This window comes from Actinia tenebrosa, unplaced genomic scaffold (assembly GCF_029948245.1).
Source record: "Actinia tenebrosa isolate PJP-AT-01 unplaced genomic scaffold, QUT_ActTen_1.0 PGA_scaffold8__29_contigs__length_14323225, whole genome shotgun sequence".
Taxonomy (NCBI): Eukaryota; Metazoa; Cnidaria; class Anthozoa; order Actiniaria; family Actiniidae; genus Actinia; species Actinia tenebrosa.
The window spans coordinates 13,403,458-13,425,107 of NW_028292585.1; the positions used below are offsets into that span (position 1 = coordinate 13,403,458).

The window sequence follows — 21,650 nt, forward strand, 5'->3', positions numbered from 1 at the left end:
ACTTGATTTGTATACAAGCCCAAATGATCAAAAAAGAAAATTAAAAAAACCAACATTTAAATGTTTTTTGCAAACATTTAGATCTGTAATAGGTCTGTTTTAGACAAGTGTGAGCCAATTTTTTTGTCAGAGCAAGAAAACTATTGAAAAAAAAAGGTAAATGATTATAACAAACGTTTTTTAGGTGTAATTTTTCCCTTCTTCAGACCACATGTCATTGTTTGAGTCTCGCCCAATAATACAAGTAGTATTGATAAACAAAAAACATCACTAAAGGGAATGAAAGATGACTATAAAATATCTTTAATAGCTCTTTTACCCTACTGACTTCCATTGTTTGCTCTCATAGCTATAGTTGGCCTTGCTCTTTTTTTTCAGTTGAAATTAGGCTTGATTTCCAGCTGTGGTGAGTGGGGGAGGCTTGGTACAAACGACAACCTCACAGCTGAAACCTCTTTTTTTAAATTGAAACCTCTTTGTAAATTGAGTTATATCCATATTACCTTGTTTGATAATTGAAAACAAAGGAGTAATTCTCAAGGGAATGGCATGTGGTATCACAGCAAACATCACATCACAGAGTCCTCCTCTCCACAATCCCCTCCCCCCCATCTATGTGCCAGCCCCTCTTACCACCTCTTAAAATAATTGGATATATCCTTGTTGTTCTTTAAGCTAGCTCACATCAGGTAAATTTCTTATTAGTGTCTGTACTCGATTTAAAACTATTTCATTAGTGCAACGACAACAGTCGGCCTCATAAGGCGAATCAATCCACAGGACTCCCATAACACATAAAACACCATTATCTGTTCCTTCCACTGGAATCCGATTCTTCTTCAACCATTCTTTGAGTTTAGATTTTCTTTGAACCAGCTCATCCTCGGAGTAAATTCTAGAGTTCGTAGGCTGGAATGTTTCTTTGAAATTTGGTTTTTCTAAAAGTGGGTCGTCCTGATCGATGTGGATCGAATTTACAGCGTCACCCATGAGAAACATCACTGAATAACTGGTTTTGTTCAATACATCTTTCGATGAAATAACGTCTTTCACAGGCACAACTACGACACAGTAAGTAACAGGATCTATAGTATAAACCCATCCAACTATTCTTCTGTCATCAATTAATGTTATAGTAACTTTTTTGTCGACAAATTTTTGAAGAGTTGTTGGAGATAGTTTGGTGAAGTCATCGTCGGCCGCCATTTTTGTTTGGTAAGATAGGCCCAGTCCCTTTGCGCGCAATCGGAACACGTCTGATACGACCACGCCCTTGATAATGGGGTAGGGGTATAGGGTTAAGAAATGAAAACACTAAAACTGTGATAATGAGAGAGAAAGAGGGGGAGAGTGAGAGAAAGGGAGGGAGATAAAGAAAGGGAGAAAATAAGAATGGAAAAAAAGGGGACAAAATCTTGGAAAAGGTTGTTTGAAAGGTATCAAAAAGAAAAACGTAGTCTAATGCAAAGGATCAAAGAATATAAAATCATTTTTTACACCAGCAATAACACCTTCATCGTTTCTTTTAAAAAAATAATTTATTATTCAAAATCCATTTGAAGATACCAGTAATAAATGCTAGTTATGCATTTTTTTAGAGTGAAGTCACTAAACCTATAAATAGATATTACACTAACACACTTTAGTATACCTTAATTCCTTTGTTTTCTTTTGTGTCTATTTTAGTATGTATTACACGTTGACTAATTATTTTTATTTCACAGGTTAAATACCCTGGGTCTACCCTATCTCTGATCATGTCCAGTTGTTTCCCATGACTTGGAAAAAATGTCATTTTTATTTTAGCAACTTACCTAGATTTGCAAACGACTAAGGGTTTTGGGTGCATGCAAACAGGGTATACTACGGTGGCCCATAAGTGCAAAACACAAACGCAAAAGTAAAAACACAAACGCAAAAGCCAAAACACTTGACACCTCAGGTAGGTTAATAAAGTAGTCTTTGTATCTTTGTTACTGGAATATTACTTACCAATTATGAAAAATTACTTTATTTTATTATTATTTAGATGTTTTGCCATAAATGTGGATATCGTTAAACTTTGCTAAAAAATTCGAGAATAGTGGTATAATCATAGCCTTTTTTGAATGCTTTATCGCTTCTTCTTCTTCCACCATCATGATAACTCAACCGATTAGCCAGTGTAGCCAGGCAAGAGATACACTAGACTCTTCCACAGACCCCGCTCGGCCGCTTCACTCTCCATAAGGAAGCGGCCTAGCGAAGGACTGCGGAAGTCTTGTGATAGGTGTGATAGGTTCCACTCAGGGTTCAGTTTCTTCTCTTTTTAACACAGGAAGCCCAGTTGAATCCAACTTTTGCGTTTGCGTTCTGACTTTTGCGTTTGCGTTTGTGTTTTGGCTTTTGCGTTTGTGTTTTGGCTTTCGAGTTTGTGTTCTGGCTTTTGCGTTTGTGTTTTGGCTTTTGCGTTTGTGTTTTGGCTTTTGCGTTTGTGTTTTGGCTTTTGCGTTTGTGTTTTGGCTTTTGCGTTTGTGTTTTGGCTTTTGCGTTTGTGTTTTGGCTTTTGCGTTTGTGTTTTGGCTTTTGCGTTTGTGTTTTGGCTTTTGCGTTTGTGTTTTGGCTTTTGCGTTTGTGTTTTGGCTTTTGCGTTTGTGTTTTTACTTTTGTGTTTGTGTTTTGCACTTATGGGCCACCGTAAGAAAACTCTCTCTACTCTTTGCAATGATAAAAAACATTTTCACCCAGAGTGGTAAGTGCAACATTTGCTCTGCAACTTGTGCTCTGCTGCAGAATTTATTGCTTGTTTTACTGCACCTTAAATGATTATAGAATTTTTTTAGAAGAAACAATTGTTGCCAACTCTTTTAGAGAGGTGTCCATCACCCTTGAGCTGTGACATCACATCTACCTTGTTGCGGAATTCATCAATATTAACATAGCAGCCCTGTAAAAGATATTCACATTGTGTTAGTCTTCATAATGATTAAAAACTAGATAGTACGTTGGCTTTTTTGCATTAGTCACCATTAGAATTAAATACTTAATAGTTTTCCCTTTCTTAATTGTAATAATCATTACTGTATACGCCTTATTGAAAAAACGTTGTCGGGTTCAAAAAAAGGTTATATCATCAAAGCTAATTAAGACCGAAGGGGAGCATGGGAAGACAAACAATTATGCTAATTTCATGCGTATTGCAGTTTTCCCTTCCTGTGCACATTTTATGCATCATGGCTTAGGCATGTTGTTAATCTAGGTTGACCAACTTTGCTCTACTGTGCATTTTTACATGTCTATATGTAACCGGCGGCAAGGCGCTCAGCTATGAATCAGATTGCAAGTGGTTTTGACAAAAGAATTTATTGAAAAATTCACACAACTTTACAATACATGAAAAAAAACGGGAACGAGATTACAGGATATCTCTAATGAAAACAAAAAAAATATTTACAATGAGATAAAATAAATTTGTAGCTTATCTAAATAGCTAAAAAGTTATGAATAAAATACAGTTTTGCTAGATATAAATAGAAACGGAAATACGTAAATTACGTCACAGGTAATTTGAATATTGCATACTGATTAGCAGTGTTTACAATACGCGAGTGAAAATTACTAGGTTGCAAAGTTTAATGTACAAGTCGGTAAACCGTTTAAAATGAACTAAACCAATGGAAAAAGCAATAGGAAAAATTGACTAGAGGTTAACTATGGCTTTAGGTAAGTATTTTAACCTTTGTTTATGACAAACTAAGAATTACACGGTTTACTGAACACGCGGTCGCGACAATGACCTTGAGTGTAGAGTTTAAGTAGCGAACAAATTAAAGGTTAGAAAGAAAAGGTCTTTTATCCCGCAGTTAAGGCTATTTATCGTAGTAAAAAGGTTAAACAAGCGAGTAAGGCGGTAGCGATCCTATAGTAAACGTTTTAAAGAGTTTAAAAGACAAGATACACTCAGCGTGATTACTAAATTACTACTGCGTGAATAACTTTGTACTAAATTACGCGCTAATGCGACTAGAATTACTACAACATGAAACGAATGCTTAACAAATATGTAGAAAATCTAAGCTATAAAATATAATGACTAGTTAACGATATGAACATAGATTTGTCCTAAATCTATCCTAGGTAAAAGTGTAAAAGGCTGCAAAGATTCATACCTTTACATCGAAGAGAATTCCTTGTCTTGATATGTGAAAATATCCGTAGACAACGCAACGTCTTCAAGAACTTTTACTACACTGATTTAAGCTTAGTTTGGGCCTACTTTTATGGGAAAACCTGCATTCTTAAGACCTTACACATCCTACGCAATGTTGCACGCCCTAGGCGCAAACAGGATGTCCCAAACACGAACTTACGTAAACAAGCGCCAAACCTAGGCATGACTCACTGTAATGTAATTACGTACGGAAATTATTTCTTGCTTACGCATTTTCCACGCAAACAGTTAACTAAAGAATTACATTCCTATGTGTACACGAGGCATTCCTAATTAAAAATATAGATTTATGACTAAATAATTACTGTCCAAAATAGTGTCTTTTGACTCTGTCACATATATGCAAATATAATACTTATTTCGAAATACCCAAAATCCTTTTCGGTCTTAGCTTCGATGATATGACCTTCTTGAGCCCGTCTATGTTTTTTAATTAGGTGTATACATTTTGTAAGTACTTATATAGCGCAATTGAATATGTACATAGATTTTGCACTTTAGAAGTTATTAAATTACTATTATAACTATTATTATTTGAGATTTGAGAGTTTTTTGTCTGAAAGCTGCTGCTGCACAATAAGACATGTTTGAAAATGGAAAAAACAATTTTAAAAGTATGATTGATAGGTGTTAAAACTTACTAAAGCTGCGAATAACCATACAGCATTGTGTTTTATTGATTATTTTATTCACCTTCAGGTGTCGATTGCCGCCATTAAGTTCAAATTCGCGACGGCCATGAAGGACACGAATATTGTTGAAAGCAACCAATTCACCTTCATTGAGTTTGAACTTTAACTGTATCACAAGATAATTAAAGGATAACTGTTAATAACATCAATAGAAATATTACTGAAATAATTTAAAAAGATGAACGGAAGGAATGATGGATGGATGGGTGGTTGGGTGGATGGGATGGAAGGAAGGATGGAGATTGGCAGGATAGAATGATGGATGGATGGATGGATGGATGGATGGATGGATGGATGGAAGGAAGGAAGGAAGGAAGGAAGGAAGGAAGGAAGGAAGGAAGGAAGGGAGGGAGGGAGGGAGGGAGGAGGAAGGAAGGAAGGAAGGAAGGAAGGTGAATGAAAGGATGGATTCTTACCAGTAAAGGTGATTTTTCAATCGCATCATTGAATTTCCGATAAGCGTTGTAATATGCTTCTACATCATCCTGAAAATTTTTTATTCAGAGTTTGATAAAAATAAGTTCAGCAAGTTCCTAACCTAAACATACACACATAAATTTCTGACTCCTAAAACTAAGATGGGGAATTGAAAGCAATGTCTCTATAAAATCATGGGACAAAAGGTAATGTAAATTTTATGTAGATTGTAAAAACTGGTCAGCAGTTTTGGACTTAAATATGTATAGTTGGGTCATGGATTTCAGAAAGGAACTGTGGCACCTCTACTACCCCCCCCCCCCCCCCCTGAAATGCACAATATTAGTTTTCTTCCTCCCATTTTTGATGGGTCTCATTAGTCTCTGGTTTATTTGACGGGGATACAATTTTTTTTGCAGAAAAGTCTCAATACAACACAGCATTATGATAATAATGGCTGATGAGCACATAGAAATGAGGCCATCAGTCATCTTGCAAGGCAGAGCAAGGCTGCTTATTCAAAATAAAGGTGGATAGCGCAAATTCAGGTCAAAACAAAATGTCAATTTTCTTCTATAACAAACACATTTCATTTTCATGTGCTTTTATATCTTTTATTGTGAACTATGTGGACTATGTGAACTATAAAGACCTGGTGACCTCGTTTTTGTACACTTTGACAGCCATTATCAGAATGCTGTACAAGGGAAAGGATTCAGAGTAATACTTGATAATTTCCTGATTCTATTAAATTTAAGATTACAGATAAAACTGCATAGATTTTTTGAGAACATGACGTTTCGGCTATAACTAGTGATTAGCCTTCTTCAGAATCATCCTGATTCTACTCTGAACCTATATACATATACATGCAGTTTATACACCTACCTCATCAACAAACAAAGGGCCCTCAAAAGGTGGAGACCAGGTGATAGCCACAATCTATTAAACAATATTATTGTTTGTCAATGAAGATTCATTTGAGCCACCACCAGTTTTTAACTATAGAATTTTGAAAACCCCTGGACCAACACAAGTGAAATAAGGTGTGCATGCATCCCTTTCTTGTGCATGGTTATCACGTGTAGTTGATACAGGTGGATAAAGTTTTCTTTAGCAAAAACTGTGTGAACTATAGCTACCTCTTTCCTGTGGTTCAGAGATATATGAGGCCGTTGATACTTCAAGTATACTGGATAATCTCTAAGAACATAACAACATTAATAATTAATTAAATAAGTATTCAAACAAGATAAAATGACAAATTTTTTACACCATAAGATCTAGATGAACATAGGATATAGTTGCATGAATATGTCCAGTTTGAAAACCGGCTATTACATGTAAGTACCGTTTAATAAGTGAACAGGAGTGTTTTGATGGCAGGTTAAAATCATGAGGCATAGGCAAGTGGTTTGAAAGATGATGATACATGATGATGATGATATATGATAATGATAATGTTGTTGTAGATGATAATGTTGTAGATGATGATAATGATAGTGATGATGATACATGATCATAATAATTGATGATGATACATGATGATGATGATACATGATGATGATGATACATGATGATGATGATATATGATGATGATGACTGTGCATGTGGTGATAATGATGATGATGACTGTGATGATAATGATGATGTTGCAAATGATGACAATGGTGATGATGATACATATCATGATGATGACGATAAACATTTATTAATGTCATTTATACATGGTAGCTCTATGTGTATATGTAGCTGGGCATGTTTTCAAGGGTACCTTTCAAAGTGTATCTTCTGGAATGTTGCTGGAACACGAACGAGGGTGTTAAATTCTTCAGGATGTGTCTCCCTGAAGCTTTCAGCAACTGCAAAAACATCCAGAAAGATGCTTTCTCCACCAGCAACTTGTGGATCAAATCTATAGGGAAAGGAAACTTATTACAATCATATGATCATCTCTATTATTATATCAAGCAACATGTTCATTCACAACCATAATTAACTCTTAATGCATGCATCTTAATACTCCAGTTTCAAATTCTCTATTAAACAGCAGGTATAGCCTTATTTCCTTAATCCAATTAATTTGAATATTCATGTGTTGCAGTGAAGTTCCATGAAATTTCAAAGTGTTTGTACTGTTGAAGTTGTGCATTCCTTACTTTACCATTGGTATTTGTGAATATTTAGACACTGATACGTACAAGGCTAACCTTGAATAAATGTGACTGTACTCAAGAAACACAGAAGTATTTGACTAATTCAAAAACAGTCTAGATTGTCACTGCCTTTAAGTCCTATCAGCTTTCTGGGTGACTAAAGATATTGAAACAAAGAAATCAAAATACCTGAAGCAGTGAAGTAACTGGATTCCAGGAGGTGATTGATAATAGGCCAAATCCATGTGTAAAGGTAGATAGGAACTTGAATATGCAATGTTGATTGGCTTTGGTGTGCTTATCACATCAAAAACCTGCACCAGAAACATTCAATTTATTTATCAATTTTCTCAACTCTCACAGAGTTTGAAAGCAGAGAGGTTGCATATGGTGATTGATTGTTTTGTTCTTCCTTGGTACATAATAATACCCTTAATACTGAGTATAATAGAATTAGTAGCAATGAAAAATACTTTCTTTGTTACAGAAAACAATATTTATATTTGATATATTAATTGATGGTTTTCACAGTGGCCATATTGGAGGAACTTAACAAAAGAATTGTCGATGAATTCTTTGGTTATATCCTCCAACATAGCCGCCTTGTCTTTTGTTATTTAATTCTCTTGGGAATGGTTGAAAACCATCAATAATAATTAAATAATTGATTCTATTAATTTTGTGCTCAACGGAAGAATCTTTCAAAAGATTTGAAACATAATTGAGTGTGTTAGGTTTTCAGGAGGGAGGAAAACCAAAGAGCAAAAGAAAAAGCCACAAATCAGTGTTACTTCTTATTGATTTCTGAGGCAAATCTTATTGAATTAAAGCTGTACCTCTCCATAAATGGTCCTAAGTACTGGGCCCATCTTTCTTGCAACCTAGAAATTAAATAAATGTTGTTAATAAATTTCCAATCCCCCTTCATAGGAAGGGGGTGTACGCAGTTAAAGTCTTCTTAAATGTTAAATGTGTGGCTCCAGAAAATACCCTTACCCACCATGGAGGAAATCAGGGACGGGGACAGGGACAGGGACGGAGGGGGGGTCACAGGAAAAACAAAATAAGAATCATATGGAAGAATGGAAGAAAATTGGACATTTTAGACAGTTGAGGTTTTTTTTTTCAAATTTCCTCCATGGTGGGGTGTTGAATTTTTCCAGAACCACACAATATATAACTCACCCTTTTCAGACGATCACCACCCCTCACCCCCTGGAAACTTTATTCTTTATTATTTTGTGGAGTGTGTTGGGTCACACTTACATTATTAATTAGAATATCAAATAAACGAATTAATAGGAGTGTTGCCATGGGAACTACAGTTTTTGATACCTTAAGAATGGAATCCTCCTCACTTGGTACTTTCTTTACTACTGATATACCATGATGATTCACTTGGAGTAGCCATCTGACAATAATATTAAGGTATCAACATTAATATATGATTGCTACTACATTCAACAATTATAGCAGGGCATGATGAGCTACACGGCTTAGTTACCGGCGTGAAGCAGCACTTTCAAAGTGCTCGTCTCAGATTTCATTTCTATTCATTGCATAGGGAATACTTGCGTAATGCATGTCATCGTACGGATTAACACAGCATGAACACATAGCATGCCACTATCAATGGACGGCACATTACATCACTGAAACAATATTTACGTCGTTATAAGATATCATGTGACTCTACTGTGGCGCTTTATTTCAAAGGGTCACTGAGAATGTTTCGATGAACTATTGCCCAAGATCAAAGGATTTCAGGTTTTTCTTACACATTATCACTGCCTATCTAACCCTTTTGCTGTTATTTTATGTATGTGATGTGCGTTTATTGTCTTTGTATTAGATCTGTAGGCAGCATTTATGCTTAGGTACTTGTATACCTGTATAATTTGCATGTTTACTTAGGTCACTGTCCGTGTTATGTATTAGATCTGTAGGCACATTTATACTTAGGTACTTGTATACCTGTATAATTTTCATGCTTACTTAGATCACTGTGTTTTATGATAGATCTGTAGGCGCATTTATACTTAGGTACTCATATACCTGTATAATTTGCATGCTTACTTAGATCACTGTCCGTGTTATGTATTAGATCTGTAGGCACATTTGTACTTAGGTACTCGTATACCTGTATAATTTGTATGCTTACTTAGATCACTGTGTTTTGTGATAGATGTGACTCTGTTTCTGTTTTGTACATAATACGTCTGTTCTTAGCTTGTGTTGCTGGTGTTGTTCTTTTGGGAGCGGGTTAAAGGTATATATTTTCATAAATGTTTATTTCAATCAAATTGTTTCATTGGCATTTTTAATGCTACAGGTAATAAGTGATTATATGACAAGTATATTGTTTTGGGTGTCTTATTGGGACTTTCATAGCCAAGCGACCTATTTGTGCGAATGACTTGGTTTATAACTCTAAATAGATCGAGTGTAGGCATATTTACAGATGCTTGATGTTTTTGCCTGGCATTCGTCATCTTGACATCACGGAAATCAGATTAACTATTATCTGTAGCAACCAAGACTACATGCTGTTTACCGTAAAATGGGCTCTCCAGCTCATCATGCTGCTGAGTGAGTTTTGGATTGGGAGCGCCAATATTTCAGAATTCTCTTCAAAATACTGAATTTTGTATAAAATAGAAAATAAGCAAATAAATCAAAAATGGTGGAAGAAATATTGCCACTGACCCCCTCTAGCTCCATGGTCCCCGTATAGTCACAGCTTTAATATTATTGGGTGTGCATATTGTCTATGGGTGTGACCTATGGGTACATTTTGTCTATAGGTGTGGCCTATCTATGGGTGTGGTCTTTCTATGGGTACAGCTTGTCTATAGGCTTGCATAGGGTGCATCACACTTACAGGTGTTCAGCTTATTGTAGATTTCACTAGTATTTAACATATTGCACACATATTTTTCATTAATGTCACTTACTCCAACAGCCCAGAGTCTGTGTTTACAATATCATGGTAATTGACAGAGGGAATGTCTTTCTGTATAACGACAAGAAGCATAAGTTCCAAATTAAAAAAATAAGAAGACTTTCATAAAACAATGAACTGAATGAAATTTGTTATAGTTGGTGATGTTTTTTAACAAAAGGTTTCTCAATAGTTTCCACTGTTAATACCACCAACAATTGGCAGTTATGTCTTTCCCATTTGACTCTCTTAGGAATGATTGCATTATTTAACCATCACTTGAACCTAGCACAGGCCACCAACCAAATAAAGTTGTAAAAATGGATTTTTCCCAGATCAGTTACTTTTAGTTAAAAAAAAAATTCTGATAATAATTTTCCTTTTTTTACGTTTGTTATTCTACTGTTTTTAAAGGTTTATAGTTTCTTTAACTTGAACCAATCTTGTATCAGTGAGAAAGAATGACACAATAATATACCCACCCCTTGGAAAGCTTGGAATTTTCGTTGCACACTTTGCCTTTCAATATCCTGTCTAGAGTAGGAGTGTTGTTTTAACCAATCTAATGGAAAAACACTTGTGTGCTCTTCCTCATTCTTCCATGATACTTTTAAAACAAATGATGATTCTACAGGAAGGGAAAAAAAAGAAACTTAAAACTCACCTCAAAATCACTAAGACCTTTGAAAATCAATGACAAAGGCATGGTATTTTATGAAACTTAATGCAATATACCCTCCTATCCCCTTGGAAATTCCAATCCCCTCCATGGGGAAGGTATGAATATTTTCTGGAACTACATAATATACCTTCCTCAGACTGTGACCACTCAAGCCTTTAAAACTCCAATCCTCTTCCATAGGGTATTGAAGATTTGGTAATCTCAAAGAACTTTAGTTTATGCACATACCATCCGTAGACCTTTCCAACCCCATGGAAATTCCAACAGGGTTCGTGCTAGGTTCCCAAGAAATTATTCAAGGAGTTTTCAAGGAGTATTCAAGGACCAAAATGACATTTTTCATAGGAGTAACGCTTAAGAGGGTTTTATTTTGGTATCAAAAAAAGTGAAGAAAATGCCAATGCTAATCAAGATGTGCGAATTTGTCACGTGATATCCACACCACATTGAGCCACTAAGTTCTGGAAACATCCCCGAGACGTAATGAAAATCTCTAATTTTAACCAATGACAACGACTCGCGGTTTACATATCTTGAAAGTTTTACTGACATGTATTTATGGACAATTTTTTTCAAGGTGAGGAGTATTCAAGGACATTTCTACTTTTTTTCTATTTTCAAGGATTTTCAAGTGCCCTTGAAAATGCATTTTAAATTCCAGCACTTTTCAAGGAGTTTAAGGACCTGCATGAACCCTGTTCCAATTCCCCTCTTGCCCCATGGGGGATGTATCGATATCGTCTGGAATTATAAAATATACTGTCCTTAGGGTCACCCTTCCCATGAGTAAAGTATCAATATTTTCCAAAAGTACATTAATAATATACCATTATAACCATCAAACATAGCCTGTGGAGGAGAATTCTTTAGTACCTGAAATATCAACGTGTGCAAGAGAAATGTTCTCTGGAAGCTTAGCAACATTAAGTTTTCTCTGACCGCTGTGTCCTTGTGAACACTTGCTACACTGACAATTCATCCTTAACCAACTGCTGTGGAATCTGACATGAAACCAAAGATGATCCATTTAGCATATTCATTGAGATCAGCAAGACCATTAGGGGCACGCCTTGCTGGGACCTTAGAGTCTGCTTGCCTGCCCCTCATCATGCTTGTTTGCATGGTTATTTTATTGTTGTCAAGCATGATGGAAGTCTCCAAATAAATAAAGATATAGACGTGTATATGACAACAACAACAACAACAATGATGATGATGATAAGATATTATGTAATAAGGAATAAAGATTATTGAGATGTAGAAAAGGAAAAAAGGAATTAAAAAAAAAAACACTCAAAAAATGAAAGGAAACAGAATAGAACAGAAAATGGGATATAAATAGTGAATAAATATGAATGATAAATAAATAAGATTTAATTAGCAGTAGCATTTTCAGATAGTGGCTCTTCATCCACTAGAGTTCAAATTGGAATTTAGAAATTGATTTTTGCTCCAAAAAAAAGCTAAAAATGAAATAAAATAAAATAACAGTATAAAGCAGTTGAATAAAATTTAAAAATGAAATGAAATAAATAAGAAAGATAAGAAGATAAATGAACTAAAATGAACACAATATGTACTTTGGTGAAATTTTCACCTGCTTTTTTCTCCACTTTGCCATTCTATCTCTACTCCTTTTCCTGATTCCATCTTTTCAATTTGTACACGAAGAGCCTAATTAGGAATTCAGTATACATATTTACTGTGTGGACAAACTCGAAGAAAGTTAACCAATCACAACATTGAATGAAAACAAAGGAATCAATCTCAACGTCAAACTTGAACCAATCAGGAACAAACAACAAATTAAAGCCTAGAAATATTTAAGAAAAAAACTTAAACGTTATTAACAACCAAGGGAATGAGAGAATGCAATTACCTGAGGTCAATATGATACTGATTTTGCTCTCTCACGATGGGCTTATTATTTTCTTAAAGTATCTTAAATTTTGTTCAAGTGGTGACATTTAGTGTGTTTGCACTGTAAGTTGTAAGACAATATTTTACTTAACTAATGCCAGATACTGTTGCTCTTGGAACTTACAGTGCAGATACACTAACCAGGACCACTTGAACAAAGATATTATTAACCTTTGTTTCTAAGAATTGAAAATTCAAAGAATGTTTTGTCAATTAATAAGGTTACTCCATCAGCTGCTTGTCTGCACCCTTAGGGACTGTTCACTTTTTATCGGGGAAGTGGGCTAGTGGTGTAACCCATCTGACCCCCTCTCCCTTGGGAGACAGTTCAAACATGAAATTTTCTCGCACACTAACATAATAATAATTCAGCCCTTCTTCAACTCTATATTATAGCCTGACCCAATGAAAATCTGTGCTCAATATAAGCCCATGTGGCTACTGCTATAACAAATAATTGTCATAGACTGAAAAAACAACACAGAATTTACTATACATATGAACAATATACAATTATTTCAATAGAAAATAGCTACCTAGATAATGGGAAATGGTTAAATATCAGAGACTGATAGGAATTGTGAGAGTTGATTTGATAAATTACAAATGCTGGGCTTCCTGTAGTGTTATTCAAATGCATGGCCTTACAACCTGCTGGGGGACAAAAATTTTCATTTGAGCTTAGCTTTATGAGACCCATGTTTTCCTGGAGAATTAAGCTAAGTGAAACTCCATGTAAACGTTATGTAAAGTTGTTACTTGGGGGAGGGCTGTCCCAGGTCCCCAACACAACTTTTCTCCATATATTAGGACCTTATATGCATAAAAACATCCTGAGCCTATATAATCAGGTTCGTGACTCTTTTGTATGCAAGGTTATGCGCCTGGATCGTACGCGTAGCGACACATAAAGCGCCCTTTATCCTATATCTCGTATGCGAAACAAAACAAAACAAATAAAAAAATAGGAATAAAAACAATATCAGACAATAAGCCTTTTCATAGTTTAAGAATCGATTCCACTGCGCATGCGATTTTATCCCGAATTTCTCACCTTCTTTTGTTTAATTAAGAACAAAAGAAGGTTTAGACAAAAGAAGGTGAGAAATTCGGGATAAAATCGCATGCGCAGTGGAATCGATTCTTAAACTATGAAAAGGCTTATTAGACCTATTGTAAATTAGAGATGAAAACTTCTGCAAAGAACATTCTGGAGTTTGCGTAAGAAACATGCTAAGTGTTCTTGCTGCAGATGAAAAACATTTTGCATCGAATCTGTCTATTTCTTGTTTATATATACCTTATTCACTTGAGAATAAAGACATCCTGCTGTAGAGAAAAAACGCCCAGGAGGGGATGAACTATGAAAGACCAAGCTCCGAAGAAACCTCATCTTGCTTCCCTCGAAGTAGTCCCCTTTGCGAACTGTGAGAAATCAACGATAACAATTAGAGCTTACGATGGCCGAGGAGGGTCACTTCCGAGTTCCGACTTCCGACTTCTGACTTCCGAGTTCCGAGTTCCGAGTTCCGAGTTCCGAGTTTCGAGTATGCGTGGGGGGACGTGAGGGTATGGCAAGCCATACCATTCAAAAGTGATTGAGTTTGCAACTGCCTGTTGAGAAATCGACTGATGATTGAGAATGACGGATTGCTAGGATTAAGAAAGAAGACTGATGATTGAGAATCACGATTGATGATTGAGAGTCACGATTGAGGAACGAGAATCACGACCGAGGAACGAGAATTACGACTGAGGAACGAGAATTACGACTGAGGAACGAGAATCACGTGATCTTACCTTGGAGATCTGGGTACGAGAATTTTTCCCGCCAAAAGGTTAGTTTACTCTGCGCATGCGCCATATGGAAATAGCCTTCCAAGACTAAAATGGTTGCTGATAATGGTAAGAAGATTGTGGAGGAAATTTTAGGAAAAGCTTCAGAACTTTCTTCCTTACTTGGAGGAAACCAAAGTTCAAGTACTAGTACTACACAGCAGAGTACACCTAGAGAACCTCCAAGATTTCAGAGACGGTTATTTAGTGGAAACTCGTCACGTCAATCAGGTCGAGGAAAGTTTTACAGAGGGCCCGCTAAAAAGGCAATATCAGGACCATTTATGAGAGACATTATTCTCCTTCCATGTCCAGATGTGTCTAGCGTACCAAGGCAAAGTAAGAGAGTATGGCTAATGGAAAACGGCTATGTTATTTCAGCATTCAAACTGATGAAAGAATGGGCAGAATGTGAAGTTGAAATGAATTTGAGGGAGGCATTCGACAGCAAGCTTCCAAGAGATGTAGACATCCAAATATATATGCCTGTTCACAGTTCATTAGTAAAGCCACCAGTTGCAGCAGGGCAGACTTTGAACGGCATAATGGTTCATAAGATCTTCAAAGAAAAGCCTATTTACATTTTGCCAAATGAGGTATTGTGTGATGAAAGTCCATTTGTTGGTGAATCTTTAAAGAAGGTCCTTAAGGTAAGATAAACTTTATTTTTTCAATCTATGCACCCCCCCCTCCCCCCTCCACGACCTTGAAACACGATCATCTAATGGACACTTGTTGTTCATGTTGATATATTTAATAGATAGACATAGATGATCTTGGTGATGATGATGAGGAAGAGTTACAGCAAATGATTGAGTTTGCTGATAGCGTAAGTGTTCAACAGTCTATAACTGAGGCAGCCCAAAGTACCAATGGTCTATCTGCACCTCAACCCACTGTGCTAACATCTTCTATAAGTACATCTTCTATCAGTGTAGTGGACCCACCATCCTCTAGCAGCAGAAGCAGTGAACAGCCCAATGAAAGCACAAGTAACCAATTTATGAATTGTTAGATCCATTTCGTTTTATTATTTTATTCCTATGGCCCTCTGTACCCTAATTTTGTCATTCTCTTTTCGTTTTACAGAGGCCAACATTAGCAATCCCCACATGAACTGCTCGGCTACACCCAGAGTGATTTGTGAGAAATGTAGCTGTACATTCCCTTTGGGGGAACAATGCATACGTTGCATACAGAATGAGGAGTTTGAAATGTCATTGGCTAAAGATGCATCCCCACCCTCAGTTCCAGAAGAAGAAGTCTATGCTGAGCCTGATGTTGCACAATTGAGGAATTTTCGCCTTGCTCACCTAATGGGTGTTGAGAATACTTCAGCTGTCCAGGAGCATACAAATCACCCTGGATATGAAATCCTGAGTGATCCACCAGAAGTGCAGGAACCAGCACCACAGGTCCTGAAAATTCATCGTATCAGTATAAAAGCAGATCTTATCAAGGAATTTAAAGATCCAGGCATTTTGCATAGAGAGATAGAATTTAAAATTATTAATGAAAGGGGTGATCTTGAAGCAGGGATTGGTGTTGGTATTGCTCGTGAAGTTTACACACTATTCTGGAATGAATTTTCCATTAGTATGACAATAGGTGAACGGGAAAGGGTACCATTCATCAGGCATGACCACTTCATTGAAGAATGGGAGGCAATAGGTCGCATTTTAGTGAAAGGGTATAACTCTGTGTCCTATTTTCCTACATTCTTTTCCAAAGCATTTATTTGCTTTTGCCTATTTGGCACAGAGGTTACTGATGATTTATTTATTGGTTCCTTCAAGCGTTATTTATCACAACTAGAAGAGGATCTGGTTGAAAGTGTCCTCAGGAATAATGACCTCCCTGGTGAAGAGGAAGAATTTCAAGATTTCCTAGAAAGGTTTAATTGCAGGTCCCACGTCAAAAAAGAAAATGTCATCAGAGTTATCCTTGAAATCGCAAGGCAGGAGCTTGTCCAAAAGCCCCACCTTATGGTTGCAGCATGGCAGCCAATTCTGCAGCAAGGATTGAAGCCATACAAGCAGTTTCAATCAATAGCAGCAGTTTTAGAACTTTATGAAGCACTTAATCCTACACCCAAAAAAGTCCTTGACAGCCTGTCATGCAACCCAACCACTGATGCAGAGAGAGATGTTTTCAAGTTCTTACTTCGTTTTATTAGAGGTCTCGACACTACTAAGTTGGTACAGTTCCTGAGATTCACCACAGCAATGGATGTAATGGGGGGACACAAGCTACAGGTAGCATTTGTTAAGACAGAGGGTTTTAGTTCCAGACCAGTGGCACATACATGCACTCCATTACTAGAGCTTCCATCAACATACAATAATTTTGTGGAACTCAGAGAGGAATTTACTAACATCCTCAACCGAAACAACTGGGAGATAGACATTATGTAGACTGCCATTAGCTTTAAACAATAATTAGTTTTCAAAGTATTATTACTACTTTTTGTTTCTAAAAACCTTGATGTTTTCATCTCCCTCAGGAAACTCTTTTCATAGACCATTTCAGGGTGAGCACTACTCAGTGTAATGTTGTTGCTTCTATATATATATATATATTTTAAAGTAAGCTTTAGTAATATAGGAAATTACCACTTTATTATCAAAGAATCAATAAGAAATACCATTTTAATGTCCTCAAAGTGGCCTATTAAACATCATCATGTTCTTTTTCACTATAGTTTCTTAATAACAAAGGTGGTATTTCCTTTTTAGAGACTGTATATTTTTTTCTCAGGAAGGCGATATTTGGATTTTCAGCAGAAAAAAGCTGACCACCCCCTCTTCATTGTCAACTTTTTACTTGTTTTGATGCTTTTCATTTTGTAAGTACTGTGTGACATGAATTTTTGTGTACCCTGCTGTATTTAATTTTTTGCTGACTCCATCAAATCCTGCCCTTCTAAAGTAAAAAAATAAACAGTTTGATACCAAATCCTTTAGCACAAAATGTTGGGTTCCTTTCAGTTGGCCATGCGACTCCATTAATTATGTTGCATTTAAAATTAATTGACTGTTGAGAAGTTATAGAAGTTATGTTGACAGTTTATACCTGTTAATAACAAGTAATAATAGTTATAGCTTTTTTTAAGGGATATGTTTAGAATAAGGCAAACCCTTGTCAGTGTTGTTCACTGCATGTCATTTCTAATGCCTTTTATAGGTTTGTTCAATAGTGGAAAGGGTACCTGCTGTAGTTCAATATAAAAGTATGTGTAAAGGGTTGACATTTTAGTAAAAAGAACAGACACTAAGAATCATTGGTAACATGCACAGTATGTGAAGCAATATTACAACACTGCTTGTACTATACTTTTAGCATATATATCCATTGTTGCTTTCAATTTTGAAACAAATTATATCAGTATGACTTTTTGTTCCAGTTTAGCAAACCTATGAACAAATATAAACTTCATAGGTAAAATAGTATGTGAAAGCAGAGCAGAATTTTAACACTGCTTATACCTAGATGATTGGACTACAGGTAATGTTCTTTCACTTGTTAAAAATTGTTTGACATGTTAAATAAAACAAAGTAATGTCAGTATATAACATTGTCTTTCATTAATTAATTTGATATTGTTTTGAGAAAATCACAAACTTTGACAAACATGTCTATTCCTGAATTACCATCATCCATCAAAGGGTCTGGAACAAGGTTTTGCAATAAGGTCATTTCTTGAACTGTGAGGTGCATTTCATTGTCAGGAACTACAACACTGTCATCAAGGTTCATCCCAGATAACCCTGAATCAAAATCAATTCCATACAACTCAGGTGTACATTCCTGTAAACATTCAGGGTTATTCATCATACCTGTCTGCCACAAGGCCATTGGCGAGTGGAAGTTTTCAGTGCGTAATCCATGGTAGTTCCACTGACCCACAAATTGGTGCAGTGAGCGCTGTATTCTATGAAGATAGATGTAATGCAGGGCAAAAAGATCTTGCTCACTGTTGGAATCCAGCAGGTTCAGCTCTTCGAGGAAGCAAAACAGGTCTTTGTAATACCTTATGACCACTCTGTTCATTTCTCTCCAAAGTCTTTCTATCCGAACATTATGCACACTCCTGCCTGCAATGAAACTTCCTCTGTTTTCACCCCTGTTATGAACCATGTATCGTGCAACATCCACATTCTCCCCTCCATGATCCCCTCTAACTCGAAGAGGCAGTCCAAAATCTCTTACACCCTGAATAAAGAAATCAAGTACTGTGGATGCCAAATTATTGGTAGCACATTTTAGATAAATAACTGTCCTACTGTATCCATCTATACAACCATGGATAACAAATCTCCAAGCAATGATCTTATGATTACCATCAATGTGCCACAAGTGATTAGGGGCCTCAACATTGTAACGGCGCCTTTGGATTACAGTGCTTCTTCTCAGTGCTCTACTAATAGGATCAGCCTGTCGCAATATAGCTCTTATTCTGCATCTTTGAACAAAAAACACCTTTAGATCGTAGAGCGCCACTAATATACGATTCTCCTGCATAAGGGGTCTGCCGAAGTATGTCTGTTACTGTTGACATCAACTCTTCGTTAGAAATATCTGCATAGCTTTCTTGCAATCCATAACATTGTCTTCGACGATAAAGAGTGCTCTCGCTTATACCAAGGCAAACAGATATTTCTTTCCAGTTCATTCCAGTTTCTCTAAAGTTTTCAATCATCTCCTTACTGATGTCGTACATAGGTCTTTCGCCACTACTGCTCAATGTATTGGGCACCACAGATTTTACCTTTCTTTCACAATGCTGTCTCTGTTCTTTTTCCTTGTCTTTTTCTTTTATGAGCTCCTCAAGCACCCCAAGAAGGTTTTGAAATAACATAAAAAGGTCGTTTTCTTGGTCCACATTGTTTTCGCGTAAAGTAACAAAAATGGCCGAGACGATCTGGAAATGCCCCTCTAAATTATGCTCTATGTATTCAATTGGGATGCTGCCTCGGTTACTAAGACATTCCTGGACCTTTTCAATGCAGCGAATCAAAGAATAAAAGAATTCCTCTAATTCTTCTTGGACACCAGCATTAGACGCCATGTTTGTTGTTTTGGCCTTTTCCTTTTGGCGGGAAAAATTCTCGTACCCAGATCTCCAAGGTAAGATCACGTGATTCTCGTTCCTCAGTCGTAATTCTCGTTCCTCGGTCGTAATTCTCGTTCCTCGGTCGTGATTCTCGTTCCTCAATCGTGACTCTCAATCATCAATCGTGATTCTCAATCATCAGTCTTCTTTCTTAATCCTAGCAATCCGTCATTCTCAATCATCAGTCGATTTCTCAACAGGCAGTTGCAAACTCAATCACTTTTGAATGGTATGGCTTGCCATATGAGGGGAGCAAAAGTAAAATAAAAGTCAAATGCTCGACTGATACTTTAGTATTTAGCTGTCAAACTTGTCGCAGTGATCTTGTACAGACCCCAAACTGAAACACTACTCTGACATAATTCTACGAGTTCATTTGAAAACAACAATATGTCTTCAAGTCGGGCTTTGTTTCTTCGATTAGCCCTTTTTAAATTCATTTTTTGTAACCAACGTTTTACAGTTCAAAGCCCCATCGTAAAACCGTGAACAGCAGCTAGAAACCCCAATATTTCGTAGTTCGAATAACCTTGAAGGAAGTAAGCTCGAATTAGTTCCTGTACATTTAACCCAGCATCTTACATCTGGTGTGTAAGCCGGTAAAACACATGAGAACAACACGAGTACAACAAGTATCTTCGTGAAATAAATCCCTCCTGGATTAAAACACAGAAAGAGTAAGAAAAGCGACTGGGTACGAGTCGGAACTCGGAACTTGGAACTCGAAACTCGGAACTCGGAACTCAGAATTAAGGTAAATACTATCACAATTATTAAGGTTTTCGAGTTCTTTTTTAAAATTTTAGGTTGCATAGTGTCACCTAAACATGTTACAATGTCAACTTGTAAAGAAATATTTCAAATTATACAGCAATAACAGTGAGTAATAACCGTAAGTAGTCAAACTAAGAAGTCGGAACTCGGAAGTGGCCCTCCTCGGCCATCGTAAGAGCTGTCTTCGCATGACTGTGAAAAGCGTAGTGTCGTAAGCATGCCGTGCCTTGACCGTGATGTTTCCTAGAATTTTAATTGGCTGATTTTTATCTCGCCCAATGTGATTGGTCTGAAAGTGCCGTGACCTTGTCGTGACCGTGTCCGCGCCGTGTTTATGCCGTGTTCCGGGTATTTGATTGGATGGAGAATAAATTCTCGTGCAAAGTGATTGGTCTGGCGTACGCCTTGCCGTGTCACGACCGTGTTCGTGCCGGTGAGCATTTCACAGTCATACGAAAACTGCTCTACTAACAACAACACAACGACAAGGATAATGATAATGATGATGAGGAGGAGGAGGAGGAGGAGGATAATGATGATGATAATGATAATGATGATGAGGATAATGATAATGATAATGATGATGATGAGGAGGAGGAGGAGGAGGATAATGATAATGATAATGATAATGATAATGATAATGATAATGATATGATGATGATGATGATGATAATGATGATGAGGATAATGATGATGATAATGATAATGATGATGATGATAATGATAATGCACCTATCAGCAGCTTCCCCGTGGGGTCGACCCCCGGGCTGACCAGGGAGATTGTAAAAATAAGCCTTTTCATAGTTTAGGAATCGATTCCACTGCGCATGCGATTTTATCCCGAATTTCTCACCTTTTGTCTAAACCTTCAAAAGAAGGTGAGAAATTCGGGATAAAATCGCATGCGCA

General features: G+C 36.7%; 3 protein-coding genes and 1 long non-coding RNA gene across 5 annotated transcripts; 2 read left to right on the forward strand and 2 right to left on the reverse strand.

Annotated features, from left to right (window-relative positions):
• Positions 1 to 280: 280 nt before the first annotated feature.
• Positions 281 to 1,224, reverse strand: LOC116305653 (gem-associated protein 6). The gene has a single exon (XM_031715610.2). It carries the CDS (start codon positions 1,204 to 1,206, stop codon positions 676 to 678), a length of 531 nt encoding a protein of 176 aa, XP_031571470.1. The 5' UTR covers positions 1,207 to 1,224; the 3' UTR covers positions 281 to 675.
• A 295-nt stretch (positions 1,225 to 1,519) lies between these two features.
• LOC116305659 (uncharacterized) lies at positions 1,520 to 14,845 on the reverse strand. 2 transcript variants are annotated; one of them, XM_089024375.1, is made up of 14 exons: positions 14,319 to 14,845; positions 12,696 to 12,772; positions 11,972 to 12,099; positions 10,899 to 11,044; positions 10,430 to 10,488; positions 8,811 to 8,886; positions 8,312 to 8,356; positions 7,665 to 7,789; positions 7,094 to 7,234; positions 6,462 to 6,522; positions 6,208 to 6,261; positions 5,319 to 5,387; positions 4,904 to 5,008; positions 1,520 to 2,926 (listed from the first exon to the last, which is right to left on the reverse strand). In XM_089024375.1, the coding sequence occupies exons 1-14, from the start codon at positions 14,409 to 14,411 to the stop codon at positions 2,819 to 2,821; spliced, it is 1,287 nt and encodes a 428-aa protein (XP_088880501.1). In that variant the 5' UTR covers positions 14,412 to 14,845; the 3' UTR covers positions 1,520 to 2,818. The 2 variants fall into 2 exon arrangements, with proteins under 2 accessions (XP_088880501.1, XP_088880502.1); XM_089024376.1 differs by lacking the exon at positions 12,696 to 12,772.
• Positions 3,428 to 4,740, forward strand: LOC148905241 (uncharacterized). Its single transcript, XR_016118751.1, has 2 exons — positions 3,428 to 3,702; positions 4,117 to 4,740. It is a non-coding gene; the product is annotated as an uncharacterized LOC148905241 (long non-coding RNA).
• A 62-nt stretch (positions 14,846 to 14,907) lies between the features above and the next one.
• Positions 14,908 to 18,421, forward strand: LOC148905242 (uncharacterized). The gene is made up of 3 exons (XM_089024087.1): positions 14,908 to 15,504; positions 15,615 to 15,846; positions 15,944 to 18,421. The coding sequence occupies exons 1-3, from the start codon at positions 14,908 to 14,910 to the stop codon at positions 17,266 to 17,268; spliced, it is 2,154 nt and encodes a 717-aa protein (XP_088880213.1). The 3' UTR covers positions 17,269 to 18,421.
• The last annotated feature ends 3,229 nt before the right edge of the window (positions 18,422 to 21,650 follow it).

Coding starts and splice junctions, on each gene's coding strand:
- LOC148905242 (XM_089024087.1), top strand. CDS start 14,908: ATGGTTGCTGATAATGGTAAGAAGATTGTGGAGGAAATTTTAGGAAAA. Junction 15,505..15,614: donor CTTTAAAGAAGGTCCTTAAG/GTAAGATAAACT, acceptor TATATTTAATAG/ATAGACATAGATGATCTTGG. Junction 15,847..15,943: donor ACAGCCCAATGAAAGCACAA/GTAACCAATTTA, acceptor TTCGTTTTACAG/AGGCCAACATTAGCAATCCC.
- LOC116305659 (XM_089024375.1), bottom strand. CDS start 14,411: ATGAGGTTTCTTCGGAGCTTGGTCTTTCATAGTTCATCCCCTCCTGGG. Junction 12,100..12,695: donor CAAAGTGGAGAAAAAAGCAG/GTGAAAATTTCA, acceptor GTTTCATGTCAG/ATTCCACAGCAGTTGGTTAA. Junction 5,009..5,318: donor TTGAAAAATCACCTTTACTG/GTAAGAATCCAT, acceptor CTTGTGATACAG/TTAAAGTTCAAACTCAATGA.
- LOC116305653 (XM_031715610.2), bottom strand. CDS start 1,206: ATGGCGGCCGACGATGACTTCACCAAACTATCTCCAACAACTCTTCAA.